The sequence below is a fragment of the Corvus hawaiiensis genome, chromosome Z (assembly GCF_020740725.1).
Source record: "Corvus hawaiiensis isolate bCorHaw1 chromosome Z, bCorHaw1.pri.cur, whole genome shotgun sequence".
NCBI classification, from domain to species: Eukaryota; Metazoa; Chordata; class Aves; order Passeriformes; family Corvidae; genus Corvus; species Corvus hawaiiensis.
The window spans coordinates 73847791-73871365 of record NC_063255.1 but is presented as its reverse complement, the minus strand read 5'-3'; the positions used below and the strand labels follow the sequence as shown (position 1 = coordinate 73871365).

Genomic DNA, 23575 nt, shown 5'->3' with positions numbered 1-23575 from the left:
TCTGCTGAGACATCACTGTTGAATGGCACTTGCGTAATGACCTGACAAATAAACAACCTAACACGTTGGATCAGATGAGCTCCTAAACAAGTAACTGCTTGTTAATTTTCTAAGTAGTAGTGATGCATTTTAATTAGTCTTAGAAAGCCATCTACATCTCACAGCATCAGTTAAGTAGTTAAAACAACAGATGCCTGATATGTGGGTCTGTTTCTGTGTACAAGTTATTTTGCCAATATTTTATTTTCACATGACAGGTGAAAAGGGCGCAATATATGTTCACTTCACTGCTACATTAGTGGTTAGAAGTACTTTTGTCAGAAGGCAGTGCTAGTGTCCATCTCTGTAATTTTTAATTTTTCAGAGTGAAAATAAGGCAACACTTTGTTGCAAGCTGTTGCATACATTCTGTTTTCATAGAAAAGATTCACTTGAGTTTTAAGACTGGGGTTTTTTTTAGTAGTCCTAATGGTGGCTTTATATTTCATTAGCTCTACTGTCTGCTTGCCATTGCCACTTGATCACAAAACTTCTGTGGAAAAAAAACAGCTGATGACATGGATAGTGAGTTAAATATTGTAAATATTTGAGAATATTTTTGTTGTATTTTTTATGTAAAATATATACTCTCCACTTTAGCGTTTTTACCTTAGGAAAAAAATGCATTTGCCAGCTTTTACTTCTGCGCGTTATATTATCTGTTTCTAGAATTTATACATCAGTAGTTTGATAATAATTTTGAAACTATTCCCGATGCTCTAAACATACCTCTAAAAGTGTAGACTGTGTGTGATGCGCACTGTTTTATTTGTGATGCTTTGCTCAGAGATACGTAAATGTTCGAACACTTTTTCTGAATGAGAAGAGTTTATTTTATCTCCCCTTATCAAGTGTGTCGTTTTTTTTTTTTTTGTCTATTTCTTGTAGGTTAAAACGTCATACTGTCTCAGGGAAGCACCAGCATATTGTTTCTTGGAGCAGCAACTCTAATCATTAATGAGCAGATGATAACCAGTTAAACAGTGCCTGGTAAACAACGCAATCACAGTGGCAACACTGCTCAAGCAACATCAAAGAGGAAGGGACTTTAGTGTTCCCGAGTCAGCGGGAAACATGCCCAGAATCTCAGCTGCAAGAGTGCCTGTAATTTTTACATAGATTTCTGTAGGTCTTGTAACCATGTCTGTTAATGTGACAGAGAATGATCCTCCCAGATTCTTTGTTGGTGGAGAAGATGGAGAAGGATTATTGGATTCAGCCAGATCTACAGATTATGAACACTTCTATGACCATGGGGAAGAAGAGGAGGAAGAGTATGACTCTGTAAGTACTGTAGGGACACTTGTTTACTATTCTTTGTTCTCGAGTGTTATTTTTGATTATTTCCAAAATTTTTTTCAAAAATGGTTTCTAAAAAATATTTTAAAAAAGTATTTTTCAGTATTTCATTATTTTTAAAAAATGGCATTAGCTCATGTAAGTCTCATACTGAAATGGTGTTCTAAATTGAGAAATTGTTCTTACTCAGATAATGATCTGTCAGTAATGTCTGGAAAAGAAACCTGAAAATTAAGTATACCTTGAAATAGATATGCTTGATTTTAGAGCGTTTCAGGGCAAATTAGGTTGATGTGCATGCTTTGCAGACTTGATTTGGATTCTGGGAACGAACTTGATGGTGTCATAAGCCTCTGTTTTATTTATTTGGACAGTTGGAAGCAAAAAATTATTGAGAATTTTTCTTTTGTGTGCTTCAGTTAACTTCTGGGGTGGTTTTTTTTTGTTGTTCTTCCTTGTCTTGGTATATTGAAAGTGCAAACTAAGTTAATCTTAAATTATACCTTACTTTATTATCTTTATAAAGTGTTCTGAATTGTGTTTTAGCATTGTGCTCACCAATTTTCCGTTTGCTTAAGACAAACTCTTAATTTTATTATGCATGAGTCATCATATAATTTTTTTAATTGTTCATTGCTCTTTTTGCAACATTTCACTTTATGGAATAGATTGAATTTTCACTAATTGTATGTCTAAAAGTTTAAATGCTAGGCAGCGTTGCTAAAGCACTTCCCATGATTAGAAGTAACTTGGAAATGCAGAGTAGCAGTCCAAAATTAGCAGCTCAAGTAGCTCAATTCAGTTAATCTATTTTAGCAAGGGAAGGTAGCTGGCTATATTTTCAAAAAGCAGTAAGTTGAATTAAAGTATTGCTCTGTGGGCAATCTTTCTTTAAAGAGCAAAGTAGGTTGGCAGTTGCCTTTAGAAGTACCACTGGCAGAAAGAAATTAGTGAAAGTTTAACATGAAAGTAAATACAGAGTATACAAAAAAAGCAAAACTGTTTATGCACTAAATAGGTCAGAAATCTAAAATAGTAGTTTCTTGTTTTCTAGTTTTCCTTTTCATAATTCACTTGTAATATTAGGTGACTGTTAATTAGACATCAAAAAAAATGACATAATTGAAAAATCAGTTATTAGTTAATGTCAGAATAAGCCCTAAGTATGATTTTGTTCAGGTTCAACACTTCTGACTTAGCCTTTGATCATGTCTATTTGTTCCTGGTAACAACACTTACAAAAAGTAATAGAGCTATTAAACAGTTTCAGTCTTGAGGCATTTTTTGTGAGGATGCTGTGTGATATGCTGTTATGCTGCATTTTGTTATCTGCTAGCAATTTACTTGATTAAAAACTAAATTAAAGGTAGCATGTGAATTTTAAGAGAAAATACCTGCTGTAGTATTGTGCTGCTAAAACCCTGTTGTGTTTTGAGAACACACAATAATTACTATTCCCTTCCCCCGTGCCTCTTTTCCAGCCACCAGAAAGACAAATTGCAGTTGGGATTTGTTCAATGGCTAAGAAATCAAAGTCCAAACCAATGAAAGAAATTCTTGAACGCCTCTCCATGTTTAAGTATATAACTGTGGTGATATTTGAAGAGGATGTTATTTTGAATGAGCCAGTAGAAAACTGGCCTTTATGTGACTGTCTCATTTCTTTTCACTCTAAAGGTAAATCTTCTAATAATACCATAAATACTTGTGACATCTAAATTATTTAAGCTCTTTGAAAGTCCTTTTAGGTTTTTTGTCTTGCAGTTTTATTGGATTTTCCTAGGAAGTGATTCATTTGTCTTCTTTAATATAATACAACTGACTTTTAAAATGCGAGTTTTTTAAATGATACTGTTTACATTGCTTGAGAAGGTCCTCTCTGACATGGTTCAAAAATAGCTGTTCCACTGGTAAATACTTCTGAAGCCAGTGGAAATAGTGATCTAATACAAAGGTTCCAAACTATTTAATGGTAACGTGTCTTGTAATTTTAATTTGTTTGTCTTAATAAACAGGGTTTCCTCTGGACAAAGCAGTAGCCTATGCAAAACTCAGGAATCCATTCGTAATCAATGACTTGAATATGCAGTACCACATACAGGACAGGTAAATAACATTAATCACCTTTTAAAGCAACCCGTTTTTGTCAGAGACTATAAAAATTTGTTGTTACTGCAGAGCAACAGTTCCGGTGTATTGTCCCTACCCATGGTGGAGGGTTTGGAATTAGATAATTTTTAACATCTCTTCTAGTTCAAACGATCCTATGATTCCATGATTGTACAGTAGTTTAAATAAAATTACGGTGAATGTTACACTTTATTAATGTATGCATCGTTTTCTGGGATGTGTCTTTAGGGGTGGTTTTGGGTTTTTTTGCTGCTTTTACATTATGTGTCTGAAAATTTACCAAGTTAGAAGTTCGGTGATGCATTTTTCTAAAGCTTAGCAAATAAAAAAGTTTAAACTCTTAACATACATATAGGATAGCATGTATAGCAGCTGTGCAAGCTCCTATAATTGTAGAATTCATTTGATTTACAGTATTTTTTCCTGTAAAGATGATACTTAACAGAAGTTGTTTGTACTCAAAGGTCATGTGGTTACTGAAAGTGAATTTTCCTTTGGCGCTGAGGTCATGCATAGCAAACATTAATAAAACTACTAATAGTGAGCAAAATACATAAACACTGGAGCCTTCTGAACAGTGAGCAGACTTACTATTTTGGATGCCTTCAGTTACTGTTCTGTATAAATTTTACCATGAACAGTTGAAAATCTCCTTAAACAAGACAATTGTTTTGTGTAAGTGTCTGTTGCACTGCCAGAAAGGAAAGGACTGGCATTGCAAAGTGTGTTTTTACTGATGTTGAAGAGATCACTGCAAAGGTATAGCTGTGTCAGTGACCTTTAAAGCTGTCAGTAGACTCTTTAGTAAGAAGAGTATTATATATGTAACCTTATCCTGTGTGATTTGAAAAAAAAATTATGTTTATTTTTCTCCTCCTTTACTCATGGACTATAAACTGCAAATATCAGCAGGATTTGCTGGCTCATTGTGCAATATTTGTTCTTTTCTTCTAGAAGAGAAGTCTATGGTATTCTTAAAGCTGAAGGCATTTTACTTCCTCGCTATGCAGTTCTGAACCGTGATCCAAACAATCCCCAAGGTAAAAAGAACAGAGATAAACTATCAACCATTAGCATCTCTGTGTTTCCCCTGCGGAACAGTATGTACATAGTGGAAAGCTAAATTTTACTGCCTAGACAATTCATTTTTCGAGTTTGATTTCTTCACCAGCATTTAAAGTGGTGTTGTGGATTGACCCCTATGGCTGTGGGGGGCCATATGTGAAAAAGAAAAGAGGTTCAGGCTGTGTAAGCACTGTTCAGCATTAAGAAAAACATCAAGACTTTTTTGTCACAAGTTCAAAACATAGCATCATACCAGCTCCTGTGAAGAAAATTAACTCTATCCCAGCAGGCAGTAGAAGTCTGCAACTGAGAAATATAATTTTGACACCATACATCTTACAGACATCATAGAACAACTAGAATATGTGGGCCTCCTTACCTGAACTGAGATTCTAATATGTCATCGAAGAGAGCAGCATTCAGGATGTTATATTAACCACAATTATTAGTAATTTTCCTTAGGAAGGTAATATTGACAGAAACAAGTTAGGCTATTGAATACCTTCCCTTCTGAGTATAAGCAGAAGAATATAAGAATAGATTTCCAATGTATATTGGAAATCTATACTAGATATATCTGCAGATAATGTACTATGAATATAAATTGGAATTAATTTTTTGTGTGACTGGAAACAATCTGAACTTTTTCTACTAAAATAAAGACTTTAAGCAACAGCAAGAGATTGCAATGACAGGTCAAGGGAATTTTTCATTAAAACGTCTGTGTGATCTAGGGAAAAAAGGACACATTTCTGCTTCAAAAGTGAAATAAAAGCTGCTACTTGCAGTTAACCAGTATTGAATACCAGATTCCTGATTGCTGATACCAGAGGACCTAATCTTACGTGCAGGGTGCGTGAATCACACAGCGTGAGACAGTTCTAACCCTGTGGAAGGTGCTGTGGCGTCTGGCACCATACCACGTGTACTTCTCACCTGCCAGCTCCCTGATATTTCAGAGAGAGGCACTGAAAAAAGAAGACAAACAGTGCTTCCGTCTCTTCAAAACATTTCCAAAATATCCCACATTATGCAGGTTATGCACCTGCAGGAGACAATTTCTTGTCTGACACTGAGGGAATCAACAGAAATTCCAGAACACAGTATTTAAATAACATAATCAGAGATGGTTCATCAAACATATACTGCATGTAATCATCAGTTGTTGTGCAGTCAGTAACAAATCGGAGAAACAAAGATGTAATACAATATTATTATTTCAACCTGCAACATTAATGCAGATCTCTTAATAATTGCATGCCATTAGTATACCATTACAGCTCTATTCTTTGCGCTGTTTCTTCAGAATGCAACTTGATTGAAGGAGAAGATCATGTGGAAGTAAATGGAGAAATTTTCCAGAAGCCCTTTGTAGAAAAGCCAGTTAGTGCTGAGGACCACAATGTTTATATTTATTATCCAACATCTGCTGGGGGTGGAAGCCAGAGGCTCTTTCGAAAGGTGAGGTTATGGTACTAAAGCTATTGAAAAGCTGTAGGTGTTTAACAGGATTGCAGAGTAATTCTGTCATGTCCTGCTTGCTGAGGAATAGTGGCAGATCAGAGAATTAATTTCAGGAGAACATGTAGATGAATGAAGACCTATGTTTCTTGCAGTAGATTGTTAACTACTGCAGATTCTTAGCATACACTATGAATGTACTTTTAGAATCTTACAAAAATCTTTTGGCAGTGGTCAAAAGCTTGCTTCATTTGATACAGGAAGTGTTTTGTCAGTAAAAGTGTGTTATTTTAGGTTGTTTTAAAGTTTCACTAGCAGTACCCTATGAGTTTTTTAATGGAAAAATATGTCTTCCAGATTGGCAGCAGAAGCAGTGTTTATTCTCCTGAAAGCAGTGTGAGAAAAACAGGCTCTTATATTTATGAGGAATTCATGCCTACAGATGGAACTGATGTGAAGGTATGACAACTACACGTTCTTATTTATATTTAGAACAATCAAGTACTCAAAGAGCTTGTCAGTTTTAAAGGTAATAGTGTATCTTTATCAAGGATTAATTTTAACTGAGTTTTAATACAGTTCATAAGTAAAGAATGCAATTCTGATTCTAGCTAAACATAGTACTTGTAATATAGAGTGGCTGTGGTTGCATTGTTAGAATCAAGCGCTGGAGGCTTGCTACCCAATATATTGTCTTTCTGGTTTTTGTATTGTATTAGTGCCAGAACATCATCTTCTTTCCTATGCTGACAGATGCTGCCTAGATATTTTATCTGAAGGTTAAAGGTCACAAAGAAATCTAACCAAAATAGATCTTAGTATGCTAATGAATAAGCAAAGGTTACTTGCTAAAATTTTATGAAGTCAAAGAAAATAACCTTCATGGACCTTATCTGCAATAATTTTCACTCTTTTGTTCACTTAAGTTCTTAACAGAAGTAAAGATTAGGTACCATAAGAGAATGCTAAAACAGAGCAATAACAAAGTACGTGTTAAGCCAACCATGTGTGAAGATAACTTTCTTTCCCTTTGTCTTCATTCTGGCTATTTTAAGCCCATTTCAAAACATGTGAAACCAATGTTCTACAATATGTAAGAGATCACCATATTTAGACAAAAAGGTGCAGGGGTAGAGAGTGTGAGGTCTAATCCAAAAAGGCGTTTTATTAATTGCAGTCAGCTTCTTGGTATCTCTTGGTGGCATATGAGGAGAATAATCTTTTCATGTTCTCAGAAAAATGCCGTGGTGTACTGTTCTGAAGGTTATTCTGTGCAACACTTTGCAATAGGTTAATTTGTGTTTACAGATGATTGTATAAGAGCTTTACAAACTTCCCAAGAGGTTTCTTGAAACATGAAGAAATGCAAATAGCTTGAGGGGTAGGGACTATTTTGACTAGCTGTAGTGTAGTCATCAAGGGCAGTGGGCTTTTAACACCCCAAATAAATAATGGATTTTTTAACAAGACTATCAGCTTTATATTAGGCGGTTTCACTGAACTCACCCTCTTGCCTGAATTCAGTTAATTGGCAGTACTGACAGTCATCTGCTTTACTTGAATACTTTTTTTATTAATGCTTGGAGTTTATTTTTTAATTAAAGAAACTGTGGCCTATTTTTAAGAGCTGCTGACAAATCTCATTTAGCATATGCCCCAAACTCTTCAGTGAGCATCAAAATTGCAGTAGAGAGATAACAAAATTGTTCTCTCAAGCTCCTACCTTGTCATCTTAAAGCTGGGCAGATCTTTGCTTTGTTTAGTCCTGTCTAAAATGTAACCATACTTTTTAAATTAAGAGAATGACTTAGTTCTGCAGCCAGATTCCATAATAAGTAAACTGAAATAATTCTCAAACTAACCTGTTCTCCAGGTTTTGCAGATGTTTTGGAGAAGAAAACATTTACATCACTGTACCATCATAACTGAGTAATTAATTTTTATTCATTGAGTTTTTTAATGAGTGATTTTCTTGTTTTATCCTAGGCTGTCAGTAAATGGTATGTGTTCTCTGAAGGCAGAGAATGCCACTGAGGAAGATGCTTTAGCGTGACCTTTTCAATGACAAAAGCAGCTAGTATCTCTTGATGATGTCACGTTTGAGTTATATGCATGCATTTTGCAAATTTATGCAACATAATTTAATTACACTTAATCAAGAGGTCCTGTTTTTCAATACAGGTGTACACAGTAGGTCCAGACTATGCTCATGCTGAGGCCCGGAAGTCTCCAGCTCTGGATGGCAAAGTAGAACGAGATAGTGAAGGAAAAGAAGTGAGATATCCAGTCATCCTGAATGCAAGAGAGAAGTTAATTGCTTGGAAAGTATGCCTTGCCTTTAAGGTAAGCTGATTGCTTTCCTATCTGATCAAACATTTAGTGTTAGTTAATTGTTTGTTACATGAAACTTCCACAGAGTTTTAGTGCATAAGCCAGCAGTGGTAATTGCTGCAGAACTCCTAAGAAGGTGAAAAGTTAAGCTTCCATGTCCACGTCTTTTTTTAATCAAGAAGGAGTCTTCCTTTAATGTATTGAAAAGTTCTGAAAAGTTCCTTGTGTTGCATTAGTTTCCTGAATTTATGTGTTGCTATCGTGCTTTGCCAGCCCACAGTGTATCTATTCTATGTATAGTATTTTCACACATTTTGGTAATAGTTTCTAAGTTGGCAAAACACAGTTTCAGTAAAATTTTTTAACTTTTTTTACCTAGTATTTACATTGGGTACAAATTAATTGTTCATTTGGTACTGACATGATTAGGTACTTATTTGAATAATTTGATATTAATTTGATAGTTTCAATTTTTGTATAATTTTAAGGTTGCTGTATCGTTGTAAGGATTCCTTTGTTCAAAACTTAATTCAGTCTCTTACCCTCCTTTCACTTGTTTTATAAAAAGGCTTTCAGTCTGTCTCCTTACCCATGTGTCACTGTGATCTCATTCTGGAGCCTTTATCGGCAAAATGGGCTTTGAGATTTTAAAAAGTAATCAGATGAAATAGCTTCTAGTAGCCTCTACTAATGATGTCAATAGTATCTTGTTAAATACTATCATGTATATCAAAATGTCATACTATGTCAAAACTATGTTGTCAAATTTTGACAAAAATGGTTTTTCAATTTTTTTGTAATTTCTTGCCTGCCATCCTTAAAAACTGTATGTAGCAGCAAACCTGTGTCAGAAAGGGGAATTTGTAGGCCCATTGTTGCTGTAAATCTTGAAGTTTGTGCTCATGTGAACCTGACCTTCAATACTAATACTGCTAGGGGTATGCAGGAAAGTTAAAAACAGGAAGATGTTTGCATGATACGGGTGAACCTAACCTGGAACTGACAAAAGATACTAAGCGTAAAATGTGTCATGTTTTTTTCATGTTTTCAGATGAATAACCTGGTAAAATAGAAAGTTTGTTTAGAATAGGCAGTCCTAAATCACTTGAACTTTTATTCCTAAAAACAGCAAACAGTTTGTGGCTTTGATTTGCTACGTGCTAATGGACAGTCCTATGTCTGTGATGTGAATGGCTTCAGTTTCGTGAAAAACTCCATGAAATACTATGATGATTGTGCTAAGATACTGGGGTAAGAGTTTTCTGATTTATTTCAGATTTGCTTATTAACTCCATTGTATATTACTATAGTTTAGGTACTACAGATTTCTTATTACTATTAATTATTAATTATTTATTAAAAATTAAATATCACATTAAAAGTCATTAAAATAAACCATAAAAAAAATATAATTAAAGAGAATCCTAAGTCAATAAATAAATTCTAACTAAACTCCTTATTCCTGAAATCATCCCAAACATCTGAGTGTTTAAAAGTGCTTAAAGCTAACTGAATAAGTATTTTGAAAGCAAGATTTAAGTTCTTAAAGTTAGCTGAGATCTTTTCAAGTCGTGAAGCACTGCTGGATGGTTGTGATTGCTGCTGTTTAATGTGTCCAAATTACTGTATATTGTCCTTGATCTGAAGCTGGAGTATACTTGTATATTTGTCAGTTTCATACTTGTAAAACCAAACTGAAATAGAATCAAGGTGTCTTCTATCATACCATCTTTTCTCTGCCACTAGAGGCAAAAAAAGGTATAACAAGGGATCATACAGAAGTGGGTATAGAACTCTATGCCAAGGAAGTGTTGTCCTCAAAGTAGGCTGACCCCATTGTGACTGGCTTTACAGCAAGATTGCACTAATGATGAGATACAGCATGATCTAATTGTCTGAAATCTTACATGAAAGATTTTGCGAGTTTTTTCAAGACTTTTAGCAATTATGTTTTGGCTTTCTCTACCTTAAGATGGACTTTTTTTTCCCTCTGTGTTACTGCTTCTTATGTAGGTATTAATCTGAAGTTCATTGTATTTTGATGAAATATTTGTGAACCAGAACATTAGATGTACCAACCTTCTTGAGGTGGAGACTGTGTTGTCGTTTTATAGTTAAGATGAGAGGCTGTACTTCTTCTTCCAGTTTTATCACAGAAACTTTTGAGAAACTACTGGTGAAAGACAGCAGTTACTCTTTGATGAGAATGGCTTGGTGATTATTAAGCACTTATAGTTAGGCCTAAGGAATCCAATTGTCTGCATATATAAATGAACAAGACTAATTCATATCCAAGGAACTGTTTCAGGAAGTGGAGTTGAAAAGCTGAAGTTCATTACAAACACAGGGCCAGTAGTCTAATGTCCCTGTAGCAGTTGTAATAGCTTTAAATTTTTAAGTGGTCTTTATTATGCAATTAAAAGAAAAATATGTATCTAGACATTTGTGGCTGCTAGTACTCTAAAACTACATTAATAAAAATGCATATATATAATCTGTTTGGTTTGCCATTTGTGTATGTTTTATAAGCTGTGCTTTAAACTTCCTTGATTTGTTTTTTTAACCCATTTTTTAGAAATATTATAATGAGAGAACTTGCTCCCCAATTTCAAATACCATGGTCAATTCCTTTAGAAGCTGAAGACATTCCTATTGTGCCAACCACTTCTGGAACAATGTAAGAAAATAGTAGCTACATCTGAATTGTACAAACTCCCAATGTAACTTTTGTGTGAATCTTTTTTTCTCTTTACAAGGTGTGCCCACTTTGGCCTATGAGTGCTTGTTTTGTGTGCTGAAAACAAGGAAGGAATCACAATTGCTATGCCAGCAGTCAGAGTTTTTCACCCTTAGTCAAGCTGAGTATAGAACAGCAGATTTTCAAGTGTAGCATCTTTTATGCATAGCTTCCACTGCTAATCGTTGTTCCAGCACCAATTTAATATGCGCTTCTAATAAACATGCTCTCTCATTTAATGATCCTCAAAATCTTTGTTTTAAAAACCACTTAAAATAGGTATTCTGTAGTGACCTAAGTCTTAAAATCAGTATTTATATTTCATACCTTATATTATTTTCAGTTAATCTTCTATTCTTGCATATGTTTCCATCACTTCTGTAGTTATGTCAGATGACTACAACTTTGTCAATTCTCTATGGTTAGTTTAATAGTAAATAAAAGACCCATGTATACAGACTTGTGAAATACAACTCTTGAAATTTCAGGATGGAGCTTAGATGTGTTATAGCTGTAATACGCCATGGGGATCGAACACCAAAGCAAAAAATGAAAATGGAAGTAAAACATCAGAGGTAAGTGGAATCTTTATTAAAATTATTTTCCATATTTTAGAGTATAGGGTTTTGGGGGCTAAGCAAGCAGTGAATTGACCAGGAATTGCACAATTGCAAGTTGCTTTTTGTTTTGTTTTCTTCTAAATCCAACAGTTTTAGATATTGGACTAAATTACAAGTATGCACCACTCTTTCTAACAGGACTGTCCACTTACTTGTGTAGATTTCCTTCAACACATGCTGTGCTTTGTGAACAGTCCTGTTTGATCTTATGGAAAATGCATTTGTGTCTATAAATGTCTTTATTAAAAATAATGTAGCAGAGAATATTTCTGGTTGTCCATTAGACCATGACTTCTGCCTTCTGCGTTTTATCATAACTATTCTTGTATGCAATGTCATAGTACTTTTGCTATTTATTTTTGTCAAAGTTCAATGACTCTGAATTTATGGTAGCTACCATCTTTATGTTAGCATTCATAAGACGACTTACATAATTGACCTGGAACTACGTGCAGTTTCAGTAAAAAACGAATTATTTATTTTGGGGACACGCTGAAGAACTGTAGGACTGCTCACTTGGTATTTTTGGTCCCTACTTTTGTTCAGGATCGTTCTTGAAGATTAAGAATTGACATAGCTGCATATTCAAATATTATAGCATTCAAATAAATAGAGTATATTTTTTTTAATACTTAAGAAGTCAGTAAGAGAACATTTTCAGCGCTCTTATTTTCCTAATGTGTTGGGAGACTTTCTGGGGAGATGGGATTTGAATAAAACTTGGTTTGACCTCTGTAGTGCAGGTTTTAACCAGACTTTCAAATAATGTAAAGGTGCTAATATTAGATCACTTTAAGAGCCTCCTGCTCAAGTAGTAATAATTTAATTCATTAATTGAATTTTCTAATCACTTCTCTTTCTGTTAAAGATTTTTTGATCTCTTTGAAAAATGTGATGGATATAAATCTGGAAAACTGAAACTGAAAAAACCGAAACAGCTTCAGGCAAGTTTGTCTTTATTTTTTTACTATAATGTTCTGTAAGTAGAAATCTATTTATTTAATTAAATCCTATGTTTCCTTCCTTTAGGAAGTGCTTGATATAGCAAGGCAGCTCCTTGTAGAACTTGGGCAAAACAATGATTCTGAAATTGAAGAAAGTAAAGCAAAACTTGAACAGCTAAAGACTGTGTTAGAAATGTAAGTGTCTAATTTTCAGGCTTTGTAGCAATGAAGTTATATCTGCTGTTTTGACCTGTTTCACCAGTTACTACATGGATTGCAATGTTACCAAATATGTAATAATATAATAATTCAAGCACAAAGTTTTTGAAGAGAAGGGATGTCATGTTTGAAATGGGCCATCACTGCTTTTTTTCTCCTTGACTTTTTAATTTAACTTATTGCTGTGTCTAGTGTCTCAGTATAGTTTCAACAAGAGAAAGTTACCTTCATTGATAGCAAATTTTGTCTTCTTGCATGTTTTTAAAATGAAAATATTTGTAATCAGAGTCTGCTTCTTGCAGTGTGACATAATGAAGTCCAGTAGAGCCAGTAAGAACTTTAACCATGGGTACTTGTCTACTTACAGCAAACTTTAAGGATTGAAAATAAATAAGTCTTTGTATACTTAGCCTGAAATATTTAGTAATTCAAAAAAACTTCAAAAACGCAACCAAACAAAGAAAACAACAGAAAAAAAATAAGGCTTCAAGGTTTGTTAAAGATCACACAGAATCACAGGATTAACCAGGTTGGAAAAGACCTTTGAGATCATCAAGTCCAGCCTATGGCCTAACACCTCCTCATCAATGGAGCCATGTCCAGCCTTTTTTTAAACACGTCCAGGGACGGTGACTCCACCACCTCCCTGGACAGACGATTCCAGCACACAATCACTCTTTCAGTGAAGAATTTTTTTCTGATGTCTAACCTAAACTACCCCTGGCACAGCTTAAGGCTGTGTCCTCTCGTTCTGTCAGTGGTTGCCTGGGAGAAGAGACCGATCCCCACCTGGCTACAATCGCCTGTCAGGCAGTTGTAGAGAGTGATAAGGTCACCCCTGAGCCTCCTTTTCTCCAGGCTAAACAACCCCAGCTCCCTCAGTTGTTCTTCATAGGGCTTGTGTTCCAAGCCCTAGAATGTGAAATGGTAATAGGAATTCGTAATTAAAAAAATATCAGGGAACAGACAATTATTATTGAAATTTATGATAGTTGTTTTAAATACTGAGTTTTGCTTGAGAACTTAATGGGCTATAAAACCAGTAGCCATCTACACTGTGAGACCAGTTTCTGGATGCTGATAGCCACTGTAGTTTTGGATCTGAATAGATAAATTACTTAGGCCATGTGCCATACTGCTTGTTGTTGTTTTAGGAGGGTTCCAGTTTTATGTTCAGTGTTGTAAAAAGTAGAATTAGATAGTATTTTAAGATGTTTCATTGTAGCATAGTTGTTATTTCTGCTAATTCTGTGCTTCTTGAGTTAATGTTTATTCTAAGCACTGCTTCAATAAATGGTGATCAAATGCACAAATCATTGACCAACAAGAGATTTATTACATCCTATTACAGGATTTTAGCAGTTTTGGAGGAAAATATTTCAAATGTGTCTTTCCCTCTTCCCCTCTTTTTTTCCTGTTCCCACTTAAGGTATGGGCATTTTTCAGGCATAAATCGCAAAGTTCAGTTAACATATCTTCCTCATGGCTGCCCTAAGACTTCTAGCGAAGAGGAAGGTATTGTATTACTTTTGTACCTTATCACTTAATATGATGTCTATATAAATAGTCATGGACTAGTAGTATAACATGTCTTGATGTTAAGAAGAAGGACTATTTTGTTTTTCAAGAAGGTATTGTTAGCAGATATTCACAGTATCTTAATCTGAATTGTACACCTAAAAACTCTGTAGTAAATTTTTCTTCTAACCCTCCTCTTTTGCAACAGAAAAGTAACATTAAAGAAACTTCAGTGATTCATCGAAGTGGTGTTTTGAGCCAGTATAAGAAAATCTCACAGAACAATTACTATCTTTAGAACATTTATAAACTGTAGGGTATTTAGCATCCAATTTGTTTTAATTTTTCTGTCTTGATTTATTTTTTGCTTTGGATTCATGCTAAATATTTTTCACTTATATTCTCTTCATAGTTTAACTACTTCAGTTTTCTCTGTTTAAAGTGCTCATTTAGTTCACCAGGTCAATATTTCCTTAATGTTAGAATGCTATGAAAGATACATAATGTTGAAGAGATCCTTTGATGAAGCTTTTCATAGACCAAATATTTCTTGTTCATTTGGAAAAAAAAATTAACAATAGATTTCACTCCTAAGCTCCTCTCTTTGTGTACAATTAGATAATAGAAGAAATGAGCCATCCCTGCTTCTGGTTCTAAAATGGGGAGGAGAATTGACCCCTGCAGGCAGGGTTCAAGCAGAGGAGCTTGGAAGAGCTTTCAGGTGTATGTATCCAGGCGGACAAGGTAAAAAGAAAATTACAATAACAATTTTCAAAAAAATCAATTGAGTGTCATAAATCAATCAAGTGCAAGATGAGAGCAAAATGTTTGTTTGATAGGAGATTATGCTGGATTTCCTGGATGTGGTTTACTTAGATTACATAGCACTTACCGACATGATCTCAAAATCTACGCTTCTGATGAGGGACGAGTTCAGATGACTGCAGCAGCTTTTGCAAAGGTACAATGTGAAATGGTATTTTCAGTTCTAAAATTCTGGTATTCTTAAGTTCATTTTTTCTTTTGAAGTCTGGGAGAGATTTACAGTTTATTAGAAAAAGGTATTTTCAGAGTAGTTCAGTGTGAAAAAGTATCCAGTTAATGTGCCAAGCACTTGAAGTTGTTTGAGCAGATGAAGACAGTTTTTAATTAAACAGCCCTGTCTGAGGCACTTTTGTCCTGCAAGGCTCTTCTCCATAAGATTCCATGAACAAGCTAAACTCTGCTCACTTGAAGTCCAGGGCTCTAATGCAATTATTTGTCTTGTTCACTTCTCCACAGATCTGTTAGAACATCAGATTTCAATTACCAAGACTGCCACCTACCTTTACTTTCCTGACACGTCTGAGTAACAGGTCCAGGGCAATGCCTGTGCTTAATAGTTCATCAGGAACCTGTGTCAAAGAATTATCCTAGGTGTTTCCCAGAAATCTTGATTGCTTGTCCCCTTCAATATTGCCATGGAGGTATCCAGGGCCAAGAGTACCCATGGAAACAAGGCCTGCAGTTAGGCGGCTTTCTCTGCCTCTATTAAGGTTTCATCCATTTCCCCTCTTAATTTGGATGGTCTGTAGCTGAGGCCTACCGTGATACTGCCCTGTTTACCTGGCTTCCAAAAGGTCCCATATCTAGTTGTAGCAAAAGTCAATTTGTGTGAACTATTCTACCGTATTTCTGTAATTGGAATTAACTTAAAGCTCTTCAAGTCTTCAGACTGCCTGTTTCTCCTGTTTGTTTCTATGCTGCATGTGTTTGTACAGAAATATTTCAGCTATCTGACCTGCTTTTCCTTGGTCAGCAGCTTTGAAAAGGCACCACACCATTTCCTTCATTATTCCAGAGCCCTTCCATTGCCAGAAAAGTCAAAAAGTTTCCAACCTTCTTCCTTTTGGAATTCTCTATTCACCTCTTGTTCAAGGCCTGTGATTGTCCTGTGACTCACATGGCTTGGGCTTTTGCCTCTGTAGAGTCTCTGTAAGACCCTGTGTATCTCCTGTTTATCCTGCCAGATGCTATTTGGTTTGTTAGCTCCTCTCTGGTAACACAAATCCTTGAGCAAAGCATGTCACCCACAAATCAGGCAGCTGTTGCTTCCAGCTTCAGGGAGAAGGCACCTGCACTCCCCAAAGTCCAAGACTTGAACAGCTGGTGCTGGGGAGCATTCTCTGTGACATGTCACCATCACTCTTTACCATCTGTATCAACCCTGCACACTAGCAGTGTTTAGGGGGCCATTTCTCTCTAAATACATGCATTATGCCTCTGTTTATCTAACCCATAGCCAAGTGATACGATCTTGAATTTAAATTAGTGTTTTGGGTGGTGGTTTTTTTTTTAAGATCTTCATATTTTCATTTTTATCTATTTGCCTGAGTAATTGTATTGTTTGCTTCAGGGACTACTGGCCTTAGAGGGAGAGCTGACTCCTATTCTTGTCCAGATGGTAAAAAGTGCTAATATGAATGGTCTGTTGGACAGTGACAGTGATTCTTTAAGCAGCTGTCAACATCGTGTTAAAGCAAGGCTCCATGAAATTCTCCAGAGAGACAGAGAATTTACTGCTGATGACTATGATAAGGTTAGCATATGATTAATTTCCCATTAAATAAAATAAATATTTATGAAAATTCCTGTGCAAAAGTAATGAGCAGTAAGTTTATGTATCTGTTTTGCAAAATCCTTTGGGTGCTTGCAAATAGTTTGAGCTGCAAAGGTGGCTGTACCAATTGTGGCTGTAGATACTTTGTCCTGCGATTTGGGTAATCAGAATAGCTACAAACTTTGAAGGAGGACTAGACAGGGATCTCGTTTGTAACTCTTCTTCACTGTTCCATTAAAAATATTTGAATTATTCAAGAAATGATGTTATATTGTTTACATTTTACTTTGACAGTGTGTGGTGTAACAAAATGTTTGCCTACCTACTGCAGTTGTTTCAGTAGTTAATCTGCTGTAGGGTCTTTTTTTTTGACTTAGATACTGAAAACCAGTAGAATACTTCTAATCAGTGAAATGAAATATCTCATTAACATGCTGAATTAGCACATAGTAATATAGTTTATGTTGACTTGGTACAGAACAGTCATTTTTCCTGGTTTTAAATGTACTGTTTGTTATAGTTAAGAAACTTCTTTCTCTTTCAATTGGCCTTACTCTGTCTCATATAACAACTAAATACAAGTCCTCAGATGAGGTTTAAGCTTAAACTGCTATTTTTCAAAAAGTATTGAGAGCAAATTAATGAAGAATAATATACCTGGCATGTATATACTCTGTGTAGATTCATTTAAATAGGTAAAGTATCATGCAAACCACTGCTAGCAGTGGATTCAACAGTAATTGGAAAATGCAAGGATTTATTGATGTTTGTTGTATTGATATAATCAGGTTTGAAATGTGGCTGGAACCAATAGATTGCTCTTCAGTCACTGAAAGTTACCCTTGGCATTATTAAGCAATAAAAACTTCGTTTATTTGTGGAGGCTTTTAAATTTACTTGTGATTTGGGAAAATTGTATGGGATTTATTCCTGTGTCTCCTTCCCTATTATGTATAAATAAATCGATTTCTTGATTTACTTCATGATACTAGGAAGATAGGAACTGCTTACTGTTAGGTAGAAAGCAGAAGTTTTCCATATCCAAATTACTCTATCCATTTCAGGATACTGAGGAAAGTGCAAATAATTGTGTGTTTTGTGTACAAATTGCTGTTTAATATCACTGATCACTTTGGATTCTGTAGACTTTTCTGAACAAAATGAGGCTAAGCCTCACACATACATTGATTCTATTGTTTTAGTGACAGTCACCTTCATGGTGATAGTTTGTAGTTTTTACCATTTCTATAATTAATTAAGTTCTGAAGAACATCTCATATGTTGTTGGTATATGTGCATTTAAAGGCTTTCTTTTTGTGTTTGTGTCCTGCAGTCCTGTAGAAACAAAACCCTAGGACAGGAACAGGCAGACTTTTTTTAAGGTATCAGTTACTATTGCAGATCTGGTTGTTCCTGTAGAGCAAAAAATACTTTGTGAGGCGTGTAGCCTAATGACAACAGTTCTAACAGAATTTTTTGTAAGTTTTTGAATTCAGAAGTTACTTGAAGTTATGGAAGCTTGCTAAGTATATACAAAGTTTTAAACATCTTTCCAATTTTCCTGTCTTGGAATAACAGAAATGGTTTTATGAATTCTTGTAGTTACTCACATTTACTGTATTGAATTAATTGCCCTATGAAATTCTTACTGCCTTTGAATCTCTAGTAAATGGTACTACTGTTTGATGTATTAACGCCTCAAAGGTAATAGATAATTGATAAATTAGTAAAAATATTCATTCATAAGCAACCTGCTTGAGTGCTTTTTCCCCAATACTTGGAATCTTTGACATGTTCCATCTTATCTCACCAGGTCTTTCAAATATAGTTCTTATTCAGTTAATTCTGTGTTTATCTCAAATTGCAGCTTACTCCATCTGGAAGCATCTCACTGATAAAATCAATGCAGGTTATTAAAAATCCTGTAAAGACATGTGACAAGGTCTATTACTTGATCCAGAGCTTGACTTCTCAGATCAGGCAGAGAATGGAAGACCCGAAGTCTGCAGGTACTGAAACATTTTTATACTTGTATTTAGTTTCTCTAGTTAACATATATGAAAGAGAATTGTAACATAACTTTTCTTCACTAACCTCACTTTTAGCAGAACATTAGTCAATCAATAATGAATTAAGGATTTTCACAGTCTGATTTCATAGCACAGTTTTAAAATAAAAAGGAGGAACGTGGTTATATTGCAAGTAAGGGCTCTGTGGTGGTCAGAAATTCCAATGTTTGCAGAAATTCTTGTCTTAGTTACTTGAAACTTAGCATTCCACAAAAGTAATAGGAACAGTTGGGGTACTAAGGCTAAGTTATATAGGTACATCTTATGTTTAAGGGCCAGTGGTGCATTTCTGCAGCAGTGTTTTTGACCATCATAGTGGAGCCATGTAGTTGTGATGCTTTCAGCACTAAAATTAACCTTATGCCCAGCTGTCCCTTCTTTGTAATGGTAATGCAGTTAACTTATTTTGATCCCTCTATAATTCAGTTGTTACGTCTATGTAATTAAAATGTCCTTTTGTTACTTGAATGGCCTTAATTACTTATAAGAGATGTGTGTTTATCCAGATATTCAGCTCTATCACAGTGAAACTCTAGAACTGATGTTGCGCAGGTGGGCCAAGTTGGAAAAAGACTTCAAAACAAAAAATGGAAGATATGATATTAGCAAGATTCCTGATATTTATGACTGTATAAAATATGATGTACAACACAATGGATCCTTAAAATTAGAAAACACAATGGAATTATATAGGCTTTCAAAAGCTTTAGCTGACATTGTGATTCCTCAGGTAAGCGTTTTCAGTTATTAAATAGAAGAAAGTGTAGAATAAATGCTTTTTAAAATTTTTGTGAAAATGTGTACTCTGTATTTTCTTTTGAAGCTCCCACATTTTGCAATAATAGAAGCCTTTGACATTATCTCTTATTTTTCAGTAGCAAGTTGACTGGGATTTTTTAAGAAAAATTTGATTCATAATTAATTAAGCTGTTTTCAGGGTGAATTCTTCTAGAAATTTAAAGTGTGAACATGCCTCCTTCCTTTACAGCAGTGTATTAAAATAAAATGGTTCATCTCCACCATTCATCATAGATTTAACTGTAGCCTTTGTGAATAACTCTGTTTTCTGACATTGCTTTTAATTTTGTTTCTCCTGCTTATAGACATTTTTGGGCTCTTTGCAACTGACACTGTTAATCCTAATCTATGTAATTTAACTTATTTTAAACAATTTTAATTTAAAAAGACCTTTCTATTTTTTCAAAATGCTAACACTCCATGATATGAATGTAGACATTAAATTCCATATAATTTCAGGCCAGAAGCGGACAAGTTAAACTTACATGCTCTGCAGGCTGTTAAACGTGGGTTAGCTCCAAAATCTTCTAGGTGGCAGAACATGAAATTGTTTTGTGATAACAGGACAGAATGAACAGACTAAAGCTTTCCCCAAGTGTCCTGGCAGTTACAGAGCACTGTTGTAACAGACATCTTTACCCGTATGGCGTGCAGCATTTGAAGGAAGTTCTTCCTCTCCCCATCTCTCAAGCTTCTTGACAAGGAGGACAAAAGTAGTAATGATGCTTACAATGCATTGTGTTTTGTGGGTCTGTTAAGCTGAAATTTTGAAGAGAAAGTTAGAGGAGAGCAGGTAAAAATGAGGACACATACTAAAAGAAGATAAACAAAGAAAACTTGATAGCCTACATAATGCAAAGGAAGAGTGCTTATGTTGCTCTCTAGGGTAACAAGAAGATTCATTCTAACTGTGAGAGCACTTTCGTAGCATGTGCAGCGCAGAACATGAAGCTCCTGGAAGAAATATTTTAAAATATTGATGATATTATAAAATCTAATATAATCAATAATTTCCCAGTTGTACATAAATACCATTTGTATTATTATTTGATGTAAATAGAAGATCTTCTCTGGGGTGGTTTACCCCAAACTAAGACAGACATTCCAAGTATGTCTCTTTATTGACTGTTAAAGGAAAAAAAAAAGCTTTGTGGGGGCAGGATAGGAGATTGAGATGGTGACAAGAAGGGGGAATGACTCTGTAGATGTTTTGGTTAAGAAAAAGAGCTTTATCATACCATAAGGTAAATCCACTTCTTTGGTTTAACTAGTGAATGAAGAACTGTTTCTCTGTATAAAATCAACCAGCAAAAAGGCAAACTGCTTGTTAGTTGAAGCTCCATCAGTAATCATATGTAGTAAAAACGTTAAACAAAATGGTTTGCAGCCGGAGCAAACTAATATGCTTTACTATAGAAGTTTTGAAATAGGAGGTATTTTAATCTTTAACTGAGTTTTAAAAGTCAATTTGTTTTTACACAGGAATACGGTATTTCAAAAGCTGAGAAATTGGAGATTGCCAAAGGTTACTGCACTCCTCTGGTCAGAAAAATTCGTTCTGACCTTCAGAGAACTCAAGATGATGACACTGTAAATAAGCTTCACCCTCTGTAAGCCAGTTACATCTTTACATGGTTACATTAATTCCCATAAAAATTAGAGATATTCTATAGCTTTCATAGTTGAAGTATCTTTTTAGCTCATAGAAATTAGAAAGTGTAATTTATTCATTTATTTTAAATGAATAAATTTTATTTTAAAAATAGGGACACATCTTATCATGGTCTAAGAACATTTTTCTTTATTTTAAGCTACTCCAGGGGTGTTATGTCCCCAGAACGCCATGTTCGTACCCGGCTGTATTTCACCAGTGAGAGTCATGTCCACTCCCTGTTATCCACCCTTCGCTATGGTGCCTTATGTGATGTGAGTTTCTCTGTTGAAGTTCTGATATTGTGAGAGGAACCTGAATCTTCCTATGACTGTATCAATTGAAAGCTTAAGTGTCTTTGAAATTTATCATATTTTTTCAAACATTTGATTTCCTATTACTTATGCAGAAACATATTGCAAATTGCACATTAATTAGCATGCTGATTTCCATCAAGGTAGTGGCTGTGTTCCATTGGCTCCCTATTTCCACAAATAGATGTGGAAAGGCCACATACCTTTTTTTTGTCTTCTATTGTCACCAATAATTCTTCCAACTTCTACTCTCAAGTTGTCATTCAGGGTTCTCTTGAATTTACTTTTGCACTGGCTTATTATTTTTCACCATTGAAATATTGTCAGGACATCCCTACCTAATTTCAAGGCTGCTCATAGAGTACAAAGTTCCTCCTGTACAATGAATTTTATTCTTAGTTTCCTGTACTGTTATAGAATACTACAAAGGTGGTGCATTATTCTCCATCTGGTTGTCTTTAACACTGGAAAAGACAAGGTCTCCAGATTCAGAAATTACTTAAACTGAGCTCTTGGAGATGATATATGCAGCACCACAAACCTGTCTGCTTGTAAGATGCAACTTGACTAAAGACTACTTTTCAAATTGCTGTATTGACATAATTTGTTTCTGGTAATGGATGACTAAACTCAGTGATGACAAAAGCATTTTTAAACCTCTGTGACATGCTACAGCAGGTACACTCCAAGTTTTAGTCTGATAAACTTTTAATTTTTCTTTAAGGTGGATTACTAAATGCTTTCTTTCCTACAGCATGAAAAAGCGACTATTCATTTAAGTAGTTTGGGATGTGATGGTTGTATCTCTTCTATATACTAGCAAGCTTCATTTACTCTGTTTGACTGATACATTTGTTATTGTGATATCTAAAAACATTTTTCACAATATACTAGCTGAAATGAATTTATTGCAAAATTAGCAGTTCTTATCAGGAGAATTGAAAACAGTGCCTCTGTCCACATATCATCATTGGCAAAAAACCATGAAAGACACACTGAAATAAATTATGAAAATTCTGCTCTTTTCAGTCATTTGATGACCAATTTTAAGTCACTCATGGAGGTTCATAATTGGTTTTTTTGGTTTTGCAATTTCCATAGCTATTATGAGCTTTGCACTTCTGCTATGAAAATCTATGTAAATGGCGGAAAAGTGAAATCATCAGTCTTCTAAAAGAAAATAACTGAGTTTTATTTGTTGATTTTTTTTTTTCTCCATAAGGAATCAAAAGATGAACAATGGAAACGAGCTATGGATTACTTAAATGTGGTCAATGAACTCAATTACATGACACAGATTGTTATCATGCTTTATGAGGATCCAAACAAGGTATTTAAAATGGATAAATATCTTCAGAAACTAGTGGTGCTGAGCTATGTATTAAAGTATAAGCCTATTTAATTATTTTACTTCAGGAACTTTCTTCGGAAGAACGTTTTCATGTAGAGCTGCACTTCAGTCCAGGAGCTAAAGGCTGTGAGGAAGATAAAAATTTACCATCTGGATATGGATACCGACCTGCCTCCAGAGAGGTAATTAATTATGCTTTTCTATAAAGCAAAACTTAGGTTTTTTTGGATATGGACAACCTAAAATAAACACTGTAAAATCGTTAGATAAAAAATACAAGTGTGATTTTTTTTTTGGTAAAAAAACGTGCAGTAAAAGATAAGTAGTCCCAATATTTTTCATTTGGAATGGGGACTGAAATAAGGACACAGATAATTTGGATGTTCTAAGGCTTTGCCAGAATGTTTACTAGAAATACAAAATACTCTAA

At 34.8% G+C, this 23575-nt stretch overlaps 1 protein-coding gene across 12 annotated transcripts in view; it reads left to right on the top strand.

The window, feature by feature from the left end:
* The window catches only part of PPIP5K2 (diphosphoinositol pentakisphosphate kinase 2), a 48663-nt gene that overhangs the window by 8892 nt on the left and 16196 nt on the right, over positions 1-23575 (top strand). For all 12 annotated transcript variants that reach the window (XR_007200778.1, XR_007200779.1, XM_048290733.1 and 9 more), the window contains exons 2-23: positions 928-1323; positions 2820-3015; positions 3354-3444; positions 4423-4508; positions 5840-5994; positions 6352-6453; positions 8176-8337; positions 9455-9576; positions 10901-11002; positions 11551-11637; positions 12551-12626; positions 12712-12821; positions 14275-14360; positions 14982-15107; positions 15203-15324; positions 16759-16941; positions 18830-18971; positions 19538-19761; positions 21312-21439; positions 21641-21755; positions 23017-23124; positions 23211-23327. Coding sequence is in view for 10 of the 12 variants with exons in the window: in XM_048290733.1 (XP_048146690.1) it covers positions 1180-1323; positions 2820-3015; positions 3354-3444; positions 4423-4508; positions 5840-5994; positions 6352-6453; positions 8176-8337; positions 9455-9576; positions 10901-11002; positions 11551-11637; positions 12551-12626; positions 12712-12821; positions 14275-14360; positions 14982-15107; positions 15203-15324; positions 16759-16941; positions 18830-18971; positions 19538-19761; positions 21312-21439; positions 21641-21755; positions 23017-23124; positions 23211-23327 (2784 nt within the window). In the remaining 2 variants the exon portion in view is untranslated. The remainder of the gene's footprint in view (positions 1-927; positions 1324-2819; positions 3016-3353; positions 3445-4422; positions 4509-5839; positions 5995-6351; positions 6454-8175; positions 8338-9454; positions 9577-10900; positions 11003-11550; positions 11638-12550; positions 12627-12711; positions 12822-14274; positions 14361-14981; positions 15108-15202; positions 15325-16758; positions 16942-18829; positions 18972-19537; positions 19762-21311; positions 21440-21640; positions 21756-23016; positions 23125-23210; positions 23328-23575) is intronic.